General features: G+C 50.9%; 8 protein-coding genes across 8 annotated transcripts; 7 read left to right on the forward strand and 1 right to left on the reverse strand.

Annotated features, from left to right (window-relative positions):
* Positions 1 to 135: 135 nt before the first annotated feature.
* PtrM4_021970 (isochorismatase family protein) lies at positions 136 to 1,217 on the forward strand (the record flags this gene model as incomplete). The annotated part of the gene is made up of 2 exons (XM_066103485.1): positions 136 to 1,162; positions 1,198 to 1,217. The coding sequence occupies 2 exons, from the start codon at positions 136 to 138 to the stop codon at positions 1,215 to 1,217; spliced, it is 1,047 nt and encodes a 348-aa protein (XP_065965687.1).
* A 622-nt stretch (positions 1,218 to 1,839) lies between these two features.
* PtrM4_021980 (2OG-FeII-Oxy-2 multi-domain protein) lies at positions 1,840 to 3,207 on the forward strand (the record flags this gene model as incomplete). The annotated part of the gene is made up of 1 exon (XM_066103486.1): positions 1,840 to 3,207. One exon carries the CDS (start codon positions 1,840 to 1,842, stop codon positions 3,205 to 3,207), a length of 1,368 nt encoding a protein of 455 aa, XP_065965688.1.
* Positions 3,208 to 4,546: 1,339 nt separating this feature from the next.
* Positions 4,547 to 5,019, reverse strand: PtrM4_021990 (uncharacterized protein; the record flags this gene model as incomplete). Its single annotated transcript, XM_066103487.1, has 3 exons — positions 4,547 to 4,812; positions 4,945 to 4,958; positions 5,012 to 5,019. 3 exons carry the CDS (start codon positions 5,017 to 5,019, stop codon positions 4,547 to 4,549), a joined length of 288 nt encoding a protein of 95 aa, XP_065965689.1.
* Positions 5,020 to 5,479: 460 nt separating this feature from the next.
* PtrM4_022000 (KfrA-N domain containing protein) lies at positions 5,480 to 7,315 on the forward strand (the record flags this gene model as incomplete). The annotated part of the gene is made up of 2 exons (XM_066103488.1): positions 5,480 to 6,986; positions 7,143 to 7,315. 2 exons carry the CDS (start codon positions 5,480 to 5,482, stop codon positions 7,313 to 7,315), a joined length of 1,680 nt encoding a protein of 559 aa, XP_065965690.1.
* A 546-nt stretch (positions 7,316 to 7,861) lies between these two features.
* PtrM4_022010 (uncharacterized protein) lies at positions 7,862 to 10,423 on the forward strand (the record flags this gene model as incomplete). Its single annotated transcript, XM_066103489.1, has 1 exon — positions 7,862 to 10,423. One exon carries the CDS (start codon positions 7,862 to 7,864, stop codon positions 10,421 to 10,423), a length of 2,562 nt encoding a protein of 853 aa, XP_065965691.1.
* Positions 10,424 to 10,572: 149 nt separating this feature from the next.
* On the forward strand, positions 10,573 to 11,850 carry PtrM4_022020 (CHROMO domain containing protein; the record flags this gene model as incomplete). The annotated part of the gene is made up of 1 exon (XM_066103490.1): positions 10,573 to 11,850. The coding sequence occupies one exon, from the start codon at positions 10,573 to 10,575 to the stop codon at positions 11,848 to 11,850; it is 1,278 nt and encodes a 425-aa protein (XP_065965692.1).
* A 1,413-nt stretch (positions 11,851 to 13,263) lies between these two features.
* Positions 13,264 to 14,766, forward strand: PtrM4_022030 (uncharacterized protein; the record flags this gene model as incomplete). The annotated part of the gene is made up of 1 exon (XM_066103491.1): positions 13,264 to 14,766. The coding sequence occupies one exon, from the start codon at positions 13,264 to 13,266 to the stop codon at positions 14,764 to 14,766; it is 1,503 nt and encodes a 500-aa protein (XP_065965693.1).
* Positions 14,767 to 15,804: 1,038 nt separating this feature from the next.
* Positions 15,805 to 17,248, forward strand: PtrM4_022040 (uncharacterized protein; the record flags this gene model as incomplete). The annotated part of the gene is made up of 2 exons (XM_066103492.1): positions 15,805 to 17,121; positions 17,183 to 17,248. 2 exons carry the CDS (start codon positions 15,805 to 15,807, stop codon positions 17,246 to 17,248), a joined length of 1,383 nt encoding a protein of 460 aa, XP_065965694.1.
* Between the last annotated feature and the right edge of the window lie 64 nt (positions 17,249 to 17,312).

The raw sequence follows: 17,312 nt of genomic DNA on the forward strand, positions 1-17,312 counted from the left end.
TTTCTGACTTCATCGACATGTAAATTTTCGATATTTGCGAAATCATTCTTTCAAACGGCTCCAAGTCTGCCAAGACAAAAACTAATCATAACGCTTCAGCGTCAGCCTTGGAATTTCCTCACCATGGTTTCCAAAATGGAATCTCTCATGGATCTGGTGACGCAGAACCAGCCGCACTTTCAAACACGTCAAGCCCTCCTTGTCATTGGCCTACAAAACGACTTTTGTCAACCCGACGGCCGGCTTCCAGTCGATACCAGCACCGGCTTTCTCGAGCGCATCGGAACACTGATTCCCAAGTTTAGAGAAATCAGCGGCAATGTGATTTGGGTTCAGACGCTGTATGAGGCTGATCGGATTGCGACCGGAGCAGACACGGGCGAAGGCGACGCCCTGGTCGTGGGCGGGCTGATTGATGGAGACGAGAGCAGCACCGAGGCTGGCGACGAAGAGTTGGGCAAGGAAGCAGCCTTGTTGCCTGCGCAGTCACGATCTTCAAAACACAAGCAACGAGCCCTCGACTTGCTAAAGCGCGTCTCGGCGCGCAGAAAGACGCTTCCAAAAGAGATTGCCAAGGCGTCGGTCGAAGAGGACGATGAGCTGTTTCTGTTAAAGAGCGAGAATCGGACGCCAGCATGTGTACCAGGTACAAGCGGAGCCGAGTTCGCAGGTCCCTTTGCTGGCCAGATTCAACGGCCGGCAGACAGTGTCATCAAGACGACAAACTATTCAGCCTTCCAGGGCACGAACCTGTTGATGACTTTGCGCGCAAAACTCGTTACTGAACTCTTTATATGCGGATGCATTACTAATGTGTCTGTGCTTGCAACCGTCATTGATGCAGCCCGACATGGCGTTAAGATTTGTGTCGTGGAAGACTGTCTGGGCTTTCGCAAGGAGAACCGTCATGACTTGGCCTTGAGACGCATGGACGAATTCTTTGATGCCTACCTGGTCAATAGCGAGGAGATCTTGAGCAAGGAGCCTCTGCCAACGTCCAAGAAACCAGCAAAACCTGACAAAGATAGTCAACAAGCTCTCGAGTCGGCTCTGGGCAAAATGTCTCTGGGCGAAACCAAGAAAGCTGAGAATGAGTTGAAGACTGCAAGTGAGCGTGGTCCAGAGACTAGCGACAAGGACTTCTCCGATTTGCTAGTCAGGGGTGCCCAGCTACCTGCAGAGGAACAAGAACCGAAGCCGCAACTGGTCAAGACTAAGATTCGAATGCGGACGGGCAGGACGAAGAAGAAGAAAAAGGCAAAAGAAGAAGTCAGCCCGGAAGAGCCTGCTACCAGCACAGCCGAAACACAGCCTACGTCATCTCAACCTTTACCAACACCGCAAATCACCAAGGCGGAAAGCGTGGTTGACTTGCGTGAAAAGGAAACCAAGCAACAGGCGTTGAAGAATGCAGCATCTGTACCGGCTCTGTCTACAAAGGGCGAGGAAAAGGAAAAGAATCGATTATCCGACTTCTCCGACCGTGTGCGCCTCTCATTGGCAAGGGCACCGAAATCCGACGAATCGAAACGGGTATCACTCGCATCGACTACTTCAAAGCACGAAGACAAGGCTTCTATAAAGCAGGAAGATACAGCTCCTGCAAAGACAGGCCCCGTTACTGAACCAGAGCCAGTTGAGACGCCGTCCAAAAAGACGTCCAAGATACCTTCGCTTGCAAATCTGCCTGCATTAGGGCCTGAAGATACTATTGCAGAGGGAGACTCGTGCATCATTTATGATTTCTTCCCTGCCAATGTTATACATCCCTCTAATCCGTCCAAGCCGCTCAAGGATTTGATTTTCCTACAGCTCTACAACGAAGTACGATGGCAAAAGATGCTGCACCGGCAAGGCGAGGTTCCACGTCTTGTATGCTGTCAGGGTGAGTTTGGAGACGACGGGTCAATGCCCGTATACCGCCACCCGGCAGACCAAACCCTACCTCTCTTACACTTTTCGCCCAAGGTGCACGTCATACGAAAGCAAGCCGAAAAGCTTGTCGGCCATCCACTCAACCACGCATTGATTCAACTCTACCGCTCCGGTAGTGACTTTATATCTGAGCACTCTGACAAGACACTCGATATTGTCCAGGGCTCATCAATAGTTAATGTAAGCTTTGGGTCACAGCGTACAATGCGCCTACGGACCAAAAAACCCCTGTCCAAAACCGACGAGCCCGGCACTGCAGACGACGCGACCGACCAACGCAAAACGCAACGCGTACCCATGCCACACAATTCCATGTTTGTCCTAGGCCTGAAGAGCAACTCCAAGTGGCTCCACGGCATCCAACCCGACAAGCGCATTGCCTCCGAACGCAGCGCCGCAGAAACAAGCTACAACGGCATGCGCATCAGCCTCACCTTCCGCCAAATCGGTACCTTCCTCGACGCCAAAGAAACCACAATCTGGGGCCGAGGCGCCACCTCGAAAACCACCCGCGACGCCGCCGATGTCATCAACAACGACGAAGAAGAAGCCCAGCGTCTAATCATCGCCTTCTCGCGCGAAAATCAAGACCCAGATTTCTCCTGGCAAGACCACTACGGCGACGGCTTCGACGTCCTCCACCTACACAACCCACCCCCACCTGACACGCCCCTCCTCTTCGCCTCCAACAACACCATAGAAACCCAACAAGCCATGATCGGGCTTGCTGAAGCAAAAATCTCATACACACTCATTGATGCCCCACAGCTAGACATGTCCTATGAACTAGACCGCCAAGTCACCTTCCGTGACAACGACACCCACCACACTGAGATTCACATGTCTTCCTCTGTCCTCTTATACCTAGACCGTTACCACGCACTCGATACGTCCTCCGCTTCTAACCCCGTCACAGCCAACGCGTACCTCGTTATGCTGCTCACTGCCGGAATCATTAAAGCGTGGTTGAACAGAAGGGTGCCGGGGTATGAAGCCGAGCTGAGAAATCTGGTGCTGAGACTGGAAGAGGAGGTCGGGGTACTGGGAGGCCCATTTGTAGCAGGGAGTAGGTTTAGTATTGCAGATTGTTACGTTTGGCCCGTTGTACATGTGTTGGTAGGGGAGTGGGAGGGTTGGGATAAGGCGGCCATGGGTGGGTTGGAGGATTGGTATAGGAAGTGTTGGAAGAAGAAGGCGTGTGTCAAGAAGGTTGCTGGGTCACTGGCTGGAGGAGAGGTTGAAAAATGGGGGAAAGGCGGGTGTATATTGTGATCACCAAGTCCGTTTTCTCTGTTTTCTTTTAGTGCACACAGAATGGGCACGCACATGATCATACTCATAGAAGCTTTCAAACCACATCCAAAATACCCCACCTCCCCAATCATCTTCTCTCAAAAATACAGTGTTTCTCGGTCCATTTTTGTCATAAAAATCATTACACACATAACCTTCCGCCCAGCCACCAGCCATATCAGCTGTACAAACACATTTTCGGTATTAGTAAAGTCAGTAAGACCAATACGACACACCTCCCCACCCACATCGATTTGTATCTGTATGCTTTGAAGAATACACAAACTCCATATCTTGCACGTCGGTATCTTTTTGGGGGCGCCGGTGGGGTATACAAGAAAGGGAATACAGCACCTCCACACCCACATCCTTGTAATCGTTCTAGTTTTGGAAGACCGGAAAAACTCCATAGATACCCTCGACGGCATGTTTTAGAATGTTGTGGGAAAGGACACCACCGAACCACATGTATTGGTCGTTGTAAATTTTCAGAGACGGGAAGGTCCATGGAGATTGCAATGCTCATTTTTTTTTGGAATAAGAGGGAGGAAGGAGATGGCACAACCACATTCTTCGGTTATCTTGTGATTTTCAGGAACGGAAACTCGATACCACCACCATTTGCTCGTTTTTTGGAATAAGAGGAAAATACCACACGTCCCCAACCACATTAGTCGTGTTACGCATATATTTTAAGGACGGAAAGTCCATGACTTTCAACCTAGTCATTATTTGACAAAATAGGAAACAAGAAAGACCTCCGCCCCATATGAGATAGCGCCTGATGATCTTTTAAAAGACGGAAAGTCCATGGTCAACGTTGTGCATATGTTGATACGGCAAAGGTGAGGTTGAATCAAGTAACGGTCGTTGCAACGAGTTGAAGTAGATGGTTATGATTGATTAGAGGAGGTGGGCTGCAGCTCGCGTACGAACTGAATCCCACCCCACGGCACGGGCCACGCACGTAGTCACGTGCTCGCCACGTACGTACGGTGGCTCGAAACTAAGAGCAACCAACACTAGCTATCTTTTCTTCTGTCGTGTTAGTATCGCTGTGAAACGCTTAAATCTGCGATAAAAACGCGCAGCTAGGTAGCAGCTAGTTTCCTATCCGTGACTAGTGTGAACCACCGTAGTTCCCCTCCCATTCCACTCATCTATCCCATCCCACTTGTGTGTCTCATCTCGTCTAGGTATCGTGAGGAGTCGGCTCGGTCGCCTCAAGGTGGCTGGGGCCATGAGTTGACATCGTTGTCTCGCGGAGGTCGTCGTTGTTAGGGGCCGTGGCCCGGTTGTTGGCTCGATCGACCTATCCCTAGACCTGGAGCTCTAGCTCGTTGGTGTTGATAAGCTGCTCTATCGAGGTGTTGGCGGCTGCCTTAGTTATAACGTCTGCTAGGTTGTCGCGCCTATTGATCCAACGGATATCCGTGAGGTCACCTCGCTCGTAACCTTCACGGATAGCCATAATATCAATCATAAGGCGCTTCTCCTTAGTGGTGCCGAGCTTGACGAGGCATTCGTACAGGGAGAGGGAGTCCGTACACACAACAATTAGTACGTGTAGGAGGGACAGGCGGTCTATAATGATGTTAAGGGTAGATCTAATAGCGATAGCAATGTCAACACTATAGGCTATTGCGTAGATCTTAGAGGTAAGGACACTACGGGTAATTCGCTTGCACTTAAGAGAGGACTAATAGATAATGTTACCGTAGATAGTAAAGCTAGTGTTGTTAGTAATCTCGTTGCCTAGGACAATTACATATCCTATTGTTACGGATCCATAGACTCGCTCGGCCCATGGCCCCCATATCGATAAGATCCTTATCTTATCGGACTAGCGCCTTGGCGCCCACAGCATAAGTTCGGGCTCACAACGTAGATAGCTCGATAGCTTGTATCTTGTCAAATCCAATCTTTCTTGATCGATCCCTCACATTATACAAGCTCCCTTTCAAGACGGGCCCTGGAAGCTCGTTCGCGAATTGTATTTTCTTGTCGCTGCGAGCGACACGCCAACGACAGAAACACTTACGCGACGAGGATCGCATTGACTATACGTACCGCCGCAGAAGAGCCGCCGTAGTAAAGACACCTGATTGCCCAGCTGCATAGCTGTACCCACCTGCCAGAAAAGACCCGCCGCCGCAGAGTGCCGCCGCGGAAGACACTGGATTGCCCAGCTGCATAGCTGTACCCACCTGCCAGAAAAGATCCGCCGCCGCTTCTAGCGCTGCCGCCGATGATGGCCCGACTAAACGAGACGAGCAAGGATGCCCACGACCAGGGTGCTCAGAACGACACACAAACCATTCCAGCAGAGTCGCACCTTGAGTACGGCGACTTTGAGAATGACGACGACCTCACCGAAGCGGAGAAGGCGACTATTAGACAGAAGCTCGCCACCCGCAAGAGACAGGTCACTTTTGGCCGTGGAGACGGCCAAGGCAACAGCGAGGACGAGGGCAATGACGTCAACGCCGCTGAACGCCGACGACAGTCTTGTAGACAGTCTCTTAAGAAAGCCGTTAAGCCAGCGGATAAGACTTCTATAGAACTAGGCTACGACGACGACACGGATGACATGTATCTACGTTTTTATGGCATCCACGACAACGATGAGCGCGAGATCCTCGCGGACATGAGGAACGTTGACGACTTCACCGCTTGCATCGCTGAACATGCTGAGAGTGTCTTTGGACACCTAGCAGATTTGCTTAGTCAGATAGCTGAACAAGCCGAACAGCTAGACCAAGCACATAATGAAGCCCGTGTACAACAAGAAGCAGCTGACGCCCGCGTGGAGCGCGCCCAGACGCAAGCTCGCGCTGCCGCCGCAGACGAGCTTGCCCAAGTCACCCAGAAATGCAACCGCATGATCACTACTAAGAACAGCTACGCTTCACGGCTAGCAGTGCTCGAAGACGAGCTTGCAGCCTCGCGCGAGTCAAACGTGAAGCTCTACTCCCAGATTAGCGACCTCTACAACGAGAGGAGTGTCCTGCAACAGCACGCGGGCGTCCCGACGAATGGAAATTTATATGACACGCGCCCAGCTCAGTTCCAGTCGTCCCCTCCTCCAATGACTGCGAACCCGTTCATTGGCACTGGCACTCACGACTTGATGCTGCCTCCCCCTATGGCACATCATCAGAAAAACCGACCCCTAGCTCGGTCTGCTGTATCGGACAACCTCACTGCAACGGGTGCAAAGCTGAAGGATATTGACATCTTTCGCGGAGACAGCACCGACAAAGAGGACTACAAGTATTGGCGCCGCAGCGCCAGGAACTTCTTAAACAAAACTACTATCCACACAACTGTTCAAGATCAGCTCGACTACCTGATTGACCACTTGCGAGGACCAGCCGCTGCACAGGTGGAATATAGAGCAGCACCCGGAGCTCGTAACGCCTACGTGACAGCGGAAGAAGTCCTCACGGAACTTGATCGCATCTTTGACACGGTCGACAAGGTCACCGAAGCCAGCGCAGCGCTACACGACAGCGGCTCTGGAGGATTAAAGCAACGCGACAATGAATCGTTTAACACCTGGGTAGCCCGCTTTACCTCTACAGTCGCACCATTGAACCTGGGCGACAACGAAATGATCCAGCACGCGATCCGACTCATGAAGTTTGGTCGTAACGCAGGTTTACAATTCCGCCATGGTGATACTTGGGAAGCGTTTGCCCAGAATTGCCGCACTCAGCAACAGCTCTCACGTCTCACCCAGAGCAGCGGAAATAATGGTACCCGAACCGGCCGCAACACGTCTAACGCTGGTGGTGGAGGTAATGGCAACGGCAACAGCAATAGCAGCGGCTCCACAACGCGTAACAACTACGGTCGCACGCGCGCGCAACTCAACGCGTTGAGTAAGCAAGGCGAGTGCTTTAAATGCGGAGGCACGGCAAATGTCAGCGGCAAGAAACATCGTCCGACCGACGCAGACGTCCCAGCAGCCTGCAAGTCTGGCTCTATCGTGCCAGCTAGCCGCGTCCCTGCCCTCAAAGCTACATTCACCAACGCCGCCCTCCAGGCCACAGTCGTCGATGCCACCGACGAGTCGGAAAACTAGCCGTCCCCGGCGAAAGACGCCCCCGGGGACCGCACCAAAATGGTCCACAGATACAGTTACAGTCACAGTCAAAGCCACAACTACCAGTCCAACCCTTGTTAGCGATACCCCTATTGTTTCACCGACCCTTGATACCCAAACTACCCCGCTCACCGGAGCTACACCTAGCACTTTACGCGTTTGTTTACAAGAATTGGAGGACTGGACGCCTCCCCAGGCTATAGAGGACAGACACGTTGTCTTGAGCGCGAACACTATGGTCAAAGGCAAGCAGCTTGTCCAAGGCCAGCAGTTCGTTTTCAAGTGCAAGGTCGCCACTTCGAATAGCTATATTGATACGGAAGCTTTGACTGACTCTGGTGCTACTGGAAACTGTATCTCCACACTATTTGCGCAACGACATAACCTGCCGACGTTTCGGCTTAAACAACCTTTGCAACTACGACTTGGCGACGGCAATTTCGCCATGGCGCCTATCACACACGGCGTCCTAGCCCCATCTCCCACGCTGAACACGTTAGCGAGGAACTCTTCTACAGTGTACCTATGACGACTTACGACTTTATTTTCGGCACTTCATGGCTAGAAGAGCATAATCCACACATCGACTGGAGGGAAAAAACTATGCGTTTCAACAGCGAGCATTGCTACGCCAACTGCCTACACAAAGGCGAGCAAGTCACTGTTCGCAGCAGTCGACACCGACGGGCCGCAGCAAAAGCCAAAGAACGGAACCCGACCTACGCGAACATGGACATACACCATGTGTCAGGTGAGGCCGCTGCCGCACTGGCATCACGACCAGAGAACGGTACTATCTGGCTGTACCCACATGATTTTGAACAACTCGACAAAGATGACAGCGATGACGCCGACGAGAGAGCCCAGGCTAGCCGCGTCTTCGCCTCACTATTTGCCATGGACATGAACGCCCTATCTCAGGAAGACATTGATAAGTTCCACCAGAAGCTGAACTCGCCCGCTAAAACTCGCGACGAGGTCCTAGACAAGTTGCCCGAATGGCTCCACGATCTCGCCCACCGATTTAATCCTGATCCCGCCACGACAGACTTGCCCGCTCGACGAGGCGCGGTCGACCACAGCATTGACATTATCCCCGGATCAAAACACCCAAACGCTAAGATGTACGGCATAAGTAAGGACGAAGGCCTTGCCGTTAAAGCTTATGTTGAGGACATGAGAGGACGCGGTGAGATCCGTGAAAGCAAGTCAGACTTCGCTTCGCCTGTGCTCGTCGTCCGCAAATCTGGAGGTGGACTCCGCATTTGCGTGGACTATAGAGCGCTCAATGCCGTCACTATCAAGAACAGGAACGCTCCTCCGATGATTAAAGAAACGCTCGCGCGGCTAGCTAACGTCGCCTACTTCACCGTGGTCGACGTCATCGCCGCCTTTAACAAAATCCGCATCAAGGAAGGCGACGAACATAAGACTGCCTTCCTAACACGGTATGGCCTATTCGAATACTTAGTGATGCCTTTCGGACTCTGCAACGCACCAGGTACCTTTCAGGCCTACATTAACGAGGTTTTACGCGATTACCTTGACGAGTTCTGCTCTGCATACCTCGACGACGTCCTAATCTACAGCGCGTCTTTGGCAGAGCATAAGGTTCATGTCCGCAAGGTTATCGAGAGTCTAGGTGAGGCCGGACTTCATCTAGACATTGACAAGTCCGAGTTTGCCGTCCAAGAGGTGAGATACCTGGGCCTCATTCTTACAACTGAAGGCATCAAAATGGACCCCGCCAAGGTTAAGTCAGTGCTCGACTGGGGCACCCCAACAACATTGAAAGAGTTGCAAGCATTCCTAGGTTTCGCAAATTTCTACCGAAGGTTTATTGTTGCCTTCTCTTATATCGCGCGGCCGCTCACGGATCTTACCCGCGGGACAAACGGCGACGTCAAGCTGAACTTTCCTATCGCCCAAGGATCTGCTGCCCACGACGCATTCGAAAAGCTTAAGAAAGCATTTACCATCGCCCCGGTCCTCGCGCACTTCAACCCCGCGCTTGAGACCTGGGTCGAAACAGACTCCTCCGACACCGTCACAGCAGCCGTGCTGTCCCAAGTCCAGACTGACGGAGTGCTAAAACCAGTCGCTTTTATCTCCACAAAGATGTCACCAGCTGAGTGCAACTATGCCATCTACGACAAGGAGCTTATGGCCATTGTCCGCGCCTTTGAGGAATGGAGACCAGAGCTGGCCGGCACCTCGGACCCGGTGAAGGTCATCTCAGACCATGCCACCTTACAGACCTTTATGGTCAACAAAGCACTCAACAGGCGTCAAGCAAGATGGGCTGAGTTTCTGAGCGAATTCAACTTTAAGATCACTTACCGACCAGGCAGACTAGGCAGCAAACCCGACGCCTTGACGAGACGCCCCGGCGACACACCCACGAACCCAAACGATCCACGGATCATACATCAGACCCAGACGATCCTCGGCCCCGACCGCGTCGACGACGTCATCAAACGAGACACGCACACACACAACGACGCCCGACAAGCAATTCAACTCGCGGCGCTGTTATTCGAATACGCGGAGGAGGTACAAACGCTAGCAGGCATGCTATATCTAATGAGCGAGGAGGCGTATGGCGTCGATGATTTGGTGGATGACGACTCAACCCCAGACGTAGCCTTGGACAGCCAGCCTAAGGGGGAGACAATTGAGATCCCTCACGCTGCTGCGCCAGCTTCCCTGGCACGGGTGCCGGGGGAGAACGCGCCTGACGATGGACTTATGACAGCGATCGTAAATGCCTACCGCGTCGATCCCACACTACAAGAAATAATACGAGCAAAGGCAGACGGCGCCCGTCACCTTCCCCACACTGTCGCCATACAAATGAAGCTGAAGCTAGAGCTACAGGACTGCGAAATCCGCAACAGTCTGGTTTACTTCCGCGGCAGACTCTTCATCCCCTACGACGACGATCTTCGCAAAGACATCGTCCGTCGGTTCCACGACACCGCCACGGCGGGCCACGGCGGCAAGCGCTCTACCTACTACCTAGTTAGCCAACAGTACTACTGGCCGCTCATGACAGACACAGTCGCTCAGTATACCGGAGTTGTGTAGTTTGCCGACGCGCAAAGCCATACAGAGACCGCAAGCAGGGACTGCTGCACCCGCTCCCCGTACCGAAACGATTCTGGACTGACATTTCAGTCGACTTCATCACACCCCTGCCAGACTGTACTAGATTCGGACGCACCTACTCTCATGTCATGGTCGTGATTGACCGGCTAAGCAAGTCGCAACGGTTTATCGCCCTAGACAGCCTTGAAGTTGATGCTGTTGTCCGAGCATTTGTCGATTACGTCTGGAGAGAGGAAGGTTTCCCTACTACAATTGTGTCTGACCGAGGGTCACAGTTCGTCTCTCATTTCTGGAAGGAGCTGTGTCATCGACTGGGTGTTACACCAAAGCTCTCTACAGCTTACCACCCAGAAACAGACGGCCAGACTGAAGTCGCCAACGCCGGACTAAAGTGTTACCTGCGTGCTTACACGAACTATATGCAAAACGACTGGGTAGACTGGCTGCCACTAGCCCAGCTCGCCATCAATAACAGAGAAAACGTGTCCTCTGGCGTCGCACCCGCGCTTGCCACCAAGGGCTACCTACCTCGCATGGGATCGGAACTAGTCACCGAAGACTCGCCCATTACCGACGCCCGTTCACGCGCAGAACAGTTGCTCCGCGAAGACGCCCGAGGCACGGTGAAAAGGATGACCGACGTTATCCGTTTCATGCAAGAAAATCTTCGCTGGTCCCAAAACAAGATGGAACACTACGCCAACCAGCACAGACAGCCCGCTCCAGACTACCGCGTCGGTGACAAAGTCTATATTGATGCCCGCAATATCCCTACGATGCGCCCGAGCCGCGGTCTCAGCGCAAAGAACCTTGGCCCATACAAAGTGCGAGCTTTGCCCAACCGATATGCAGTCGAGCTCGCACTACCAGACTGCTACAAACAAGTCCATCCAGTGTTCCACCCATGGTTACTACACCTGGACGCCGATCAAACAGCTCGCCCAAGTGAGGGCGTCATCGCTGAGAAACACCCTGACGGAGAGCACGACTACTACGTAGACATGGTCGTCGACTGTCGCATAGATAAACGACGCAAGGACACCCTCACAAACAAGAAAGGCATGCTCCAGTATAAGGTTAAGTACACCAACTCCCCAGACTGGAATGCCTCGCCCGCATGGCAAGACTATACAGACCTGTGGGGCGCAGAGGAAGCGGTTGAAGACTTTCACCGTCTCTATCCCGACAAGCCCCCACCTCACGAACTGTATCGAGACCTAGCGTTGTATCTCAACCTAGTCGCCGCATATTCACTTGGTCGCGATGATGTTGAAGTTGTTAGCGTACTAGACAGTTGTGAGCTTGCCCTATCACCTTCGCATTCACTGATGGCACAGCTTGGACCTGGGAAGGTGGCACAACTCAGGACGTCTGTCTCCAAGCAGAAGCAAGGACCCGAAGGATGAGACACAACATAACTGCTCGGCATCAAGCACAGCGTCATAAAATAAAAGACATTCACGGCTTGCAGGTGCAACCGTCTTCTGAAAGGGGGGGTAATGTTACGGATCCATAGACTCGCTCGGCCCATGGCCCCCATATCGATAAGATCCTTATCTTATCGGACTAGCGCCTTGGCGCCCACAGCATAAGTTCGGGCTCACAACGTAGATAGCTCGATAGCTTGTATCTTGTCAAATCCAATCTTTCTTGATCGATCCCTCACACCTATCTATAAACTTATATCCTTGTTGTTAGCAAACGAGGCGTTAACAAAGGCAAATAGCTTAAGATCTGTTATCTTTAGCTAGACGTACAACAGTCTATAGTCGACGTTCTACTTTTGCTAGATAATACGCTTATTTAATCTAGATATTTCTTCTTTTGTAGGGTTAGTAGTCGTCTGTGCGGCGGCGGCGAGGTTAAAACTAGCTTCTAGTTAGCAGATAGAAGTAATATTGTTACGAACCTAAGGAGAGGACACAGTGCAAGATATGAAGGGCAGAAGGATGGAGACCTTGTCGGAATCCCTTCTCAGACAAAGGCGTACAAAGGTGTACAAGGACCAATGACGTAAGCCTGCCCCGCATCCCACAAAGCTTGGCGGAACGCCACCATGGGACATGTCACGTGTGTCCCAAGGAATCCCACGATGTACCACGAGGTCCCACGCATGGGACAGTGTAGGACAACGTAGGACGTATAGGACATAGGACATTCGTTAGTATATAACAATAGGCAATGAGCCCTTACGGTTCATTGTGTTCAACTTTGAAATCTAAGGATTAGTACTTGATTCTCAACTCCCCGTATATTACATCGATCTACCAATCGTGCTATACACCCTCGTGTCCATCGCATCACTCTATCCCCGAGAACCAACCCAAGATCATCTTCGGACGACCTTCACACTTTGAACACCCTCAAGATGAGTGACACCCGATGAACACACCTAACGAAACTTCGTCAAGCCGCACCAAGGTGGCCAGACCCGATCTATTTCACGGCGATCGACACAAGCTCGAAGACTGGATTCTCCAGTTCGATCTCTTCTTCAGGTTTGAAGATGAGAAGGTCGACCCTACTGATCGTGGACTGCTCATGGCAAGTTACATGCGAGGAACTGCCGCCACCTGGATCAAGCCTTACCTCAACAAATACATGGACGACAACGATGACGACGACGATATTGAACGAATGTTTGAAGACCATCCAACCTTCAAAGACAAGCTTAGACAGCAATTCGGAGTCATCAACGAAGAATCTAAGGCAGATCGTGCAATCCAACAGCTCAAACAAACCCAATCAGTCGCCGACTACGCCAGTATCTTCCAGGGACATGCCCTGAAGACCGACTGGACGACAAGGCATTAAGGGTTATGTACCGACAAGGACTTAAGGAAAGAGTCAAAGAAGAGCTTATGCGAAGCGGCGTGGCAATCAACAAACTACAGGATCTCATCCGAGAATCAATTCGTATCGACAACGCACTCTACGAATTGCAGCAGGAAATCCGACCGGTTAGAGCCAACCAGTCAGTGCAACGCACAAAGGGACGATTCTTTAAGAAGAAACCAGGATATCGGACGACACCTGGAGGTGTTGTACCCTCCGCCGGTAACAACTGGCACGACCCTGATGCAATGCAACTGGACAACATCAACAAAGGCAAGAGTTTCGGCAGGAACGACAAGAAGAAGCCGTATAACAAGAAGGAGATCACTTGTTATAACTGTGACAAGAAAGGTCACATGGCTAGGGACTGCCACAGCAAGAACAAGGTGGTTAGACAACTCAACGTTATCCACAAAGCAGTACCCACTGAGCGACACGAGACATGGAATGTCATATCTAAACCAACCATCGAAATCAACACGCAGGAAAGCGTTTTGGGATTGGATAACCTCACACTCGTGGAATCAGACTCAGAAGAAGAACAGCCCACTTCGGAGTACGATATGCTCGAAGATGAGTCCAAGGACTTAGAGGCTACGGAAATCGACCAGACCAAATTCGGCAAGATGGCCACGTTCGAAGAAATCAACAGGCCATCCACACCTTATGTACAGGAAGAAGAGTTCTACAAGCTCGCAGGACAAATCAACCAGCTACTACGACACCTCAACAAGGCTAACATCGAGTACGCCTGCGAGGAACCCAACATTATGGCTGCTATGCGACAAGACTTCTACCGATTGTCACTAGAAGTACAACAAAATAAGGAAACCATTTCAACCGAAATATTGAAGTTCCTACCAACAACATGGGAACTAAGCTGGATCGAAGACGCAATTCAATCATGGGAAGAACCAACGTTGCCAATCTCGGAAAAAGAGAAGCAAGAGATCTACGACGAACTCTGCCAGACCAGGAACAATTGGAAGACCTTCCAACACGGCCACAAGAGAAAGGCCAAGGACATCAGTAGATCAAAGGAATACGACTACTGGATGGACCCTAGGAACCCAGAACACGAGAAATTATCATGGGTTACATGCATTCACGACCATTGCAGAGTACACTACTCGGATAAGTCCGGATCAGGATGGTTCCCAGAAGAAACCAAACGATCGTACCGCTGCAAGTGGCAATTCTTCGACTGCAAAAACGACCTATGCCCAATACATTTATGGGACAAAAGGGAAAAAACATACTTCCCAGGTCACGACAACCCCGAAGAAATCGATCAGATGCAAACAGTATGGCTAAAAGAATACGATGAAGGAGACGCTTGGGAATGTCAACAACCCAACTGGCAAACGTGCCTTAGCAAAGAATGCGACCTTCATGCGATAGCCAAAGGATTCCATGGATTTGGAAATCAGGCTTTTTTAGGCCAGCACCCGGCCCAGAGCGGCCCGGCAAGGAGATTAACTCAGTAAACTCCTTAGACCTCATCAAGCTTCAGGTGAAGCTTGAAGGGAGGTGGATGAAGGCATTAGTAGATTCGGGATCACAAGCCAACTACGTTTCAGCGCACGCAGCGTCTTCAGCCGGACTGAAGCCGCTACGGAAACAAGAAGCTTACCCACTACATGTGGCCAACGGAGAGCCAATGCCAGGTGAACAAGAGATCACCCACGAGGTCAGACAAGTGACGCTCAACATCCAAGGACACCAAGAGAAGATAGACCTAGATGTCTTCGGACTAGCTACCCACGACATCATATTAGGACTTCCATGGTTACGAGAACACAACCCACGGATCGACTGGAAGTCGAAGACGTTCTCATTCGAGTGCTGTGGAACGGACGCAACCACAAGCCAGCCTACGCATTGTCAGAGTACGATGGTAGATGAGAGGAAACTGAATAACATCGCAAAGAAAAAGCGAGCCTCGACAAAGGACGGCCTTAAGAAACAAGGGTCCGACTCAGCAGACGCCGGAACGGAGCCACCGGGTCGACAGACTAGAGTTTTGGAGAAACGCGCAACTCCTAAGATCCCGCAGAATACAAAGAATTCGAACATCTATTCCGGGAAGTGGCAGATGAACAAGCATTGCCAAAGCACCAACCCTGGGACCACAAGATTGTCTTACAGGAAGGAAAGAAACCGACTTTCGGCCCAATATACGGACTATCGGAAAAAGAATTGAGCACGTTACGCGACTACATCAAGACAAGCCTAGCAAAGAAATATATCCGACCATCGAAGTCACCAGCAGGATATCCAATCATGTTTGTCCCGAAAAAAGACGGAAAACTACGACTATGTGTAGATTATCGCAAGCTCAACGACATCACAATCAAGAATCGATACCCTTACCGAACATTACAGAATTACGGGATCGATTATCTCGCGCAAAGATCTTTACAGCATTAGATCTTCGAGATGGATACCACCTGATTCGCATAGCGAAAGGTGAGGAATGGAAAACGGCGTTCCGATCAAGATACGGACACTACGAATACACAGTTATGCCGTTTGGGCTCACGAACGCCCCAGCAACATTCCAAGAACTCATCAACAACGTGTTGAGAGCACATCTAGACATCTTTGTCATAGCTTATCTAGACGACATTCTCGTCTACTCCGAGACTTTAGAGGACCATGTTGAACATGTCAAGACGGTACTAAGGGCCCTTGAGCAGTTCAACCTCCGACTCAAACCAGAGAAGTGTGAATTTCACAAGACTAAGGTCAACTTCTTAGGCTATGTAGTAGGAGCGGACGGAGTACAAATGAGCGAAGAAAAAATTCAGGTTATCAAGGATTGGCCAACACCGACAACAGTTGTACAGATACAGTCCTTCTTAGGATTCTTGAACTTCAACCGACAGTTCATCAAGGACTTCTCAAACATCGCCATCCCTTTGACAAAACTCACAAGAAAGGACGTACCCTTTAAGTGGAGCAAGGAAGCAGAGAACGCATTCCAAACGCTTAAGAAAGCAAGCATAGAACCACCATGCTTTCGAATATTCCAAGCAGGACACCCATTACGCTTTGAGACCGACGCATCGGATCTCGCGCTAGGCGGATGCGCAAGCCAATTGCACGAAGGCAAATGGCACCCCATCGCCTACTACTCTCGCAAATTCTCAGGACCAGAAGAACGATACGACGTTCACGACAAGGAGCTACTAGCTATTGTCGCATGCTTACAACACTGGAGAGTATACGCAGAAAGCTGCTCGGAACTTACGATATACACAGATCACAAAAATCTAGTGAACTTTACGACTACCAAAGTACTCAACCGCAGACAAGTAAGATGGTCAGAACTACTCGGACAATACAAGTTCAAGATTGTGTACACACCAGGAAAAGAGAACGGCAGAGCAGACGCTCTCAGCCGAAGACCAGATATCGCAGGCACCAAGGAAGTCATCGACACCGCGATACTTAAGGTTAACAAGGACGGATCGCTAGGACCAGCAAAGACACTGAACGCTATCCTCCACATCGGAAACAATGTACCGGAAGAACTGCAAGAAGCAATTATTCAACAACACCACGACGACCCTGTACACGGTCACCCGGGCATTACCAGAACAATGGAACTCATCAGACGCAACTACGAGTTCCCAGGAATGAAGGAAAAGGTTACCTCATTCATCGCAAAATGTGCAGAATGTCAGAAGAACAAACACGACACACACGCACCTTACGGCGAGATGCAAGCATTAGAGCTACCCACAGAACCTTGGGCAGACATCTCTATGGACTTTGTCACAGGTTTACCAGTCTCAAGAGACCCAGCGACAAACATAGGATACAACGCAATACTCGTTGTAATCGATCGATTCACCAAGCAAGCAGAGTACATCCCGTTTAGAAACGATTTCACGGCAGTACATCTGGCTCACATCATCAACGATCGAATCATCAGACATCACGGCATCCCAAAGTCAATTATAAGCGACAGAGACAAGCTCTTCACTTCAAACTTTTGGACGACACTTTTGGCCGCGATCGGTACAAA

Source organism: Pyrenophora tritici-repentis, chromosome 1, assembly GCF_003171515.1.
Source record: "Pyrenophora tritici-repentis strain M4 chromosome 1, whole genome shotgun sequence".
Classification (NCBI taxonomy): domain Eukaryota; kingdom Fungi; phylum Ascomycota; class Dothideomycetes; order Pleosporales; family Pleosporaceae; genus Pyrenophora; species Pyrenophora tritici-repentis.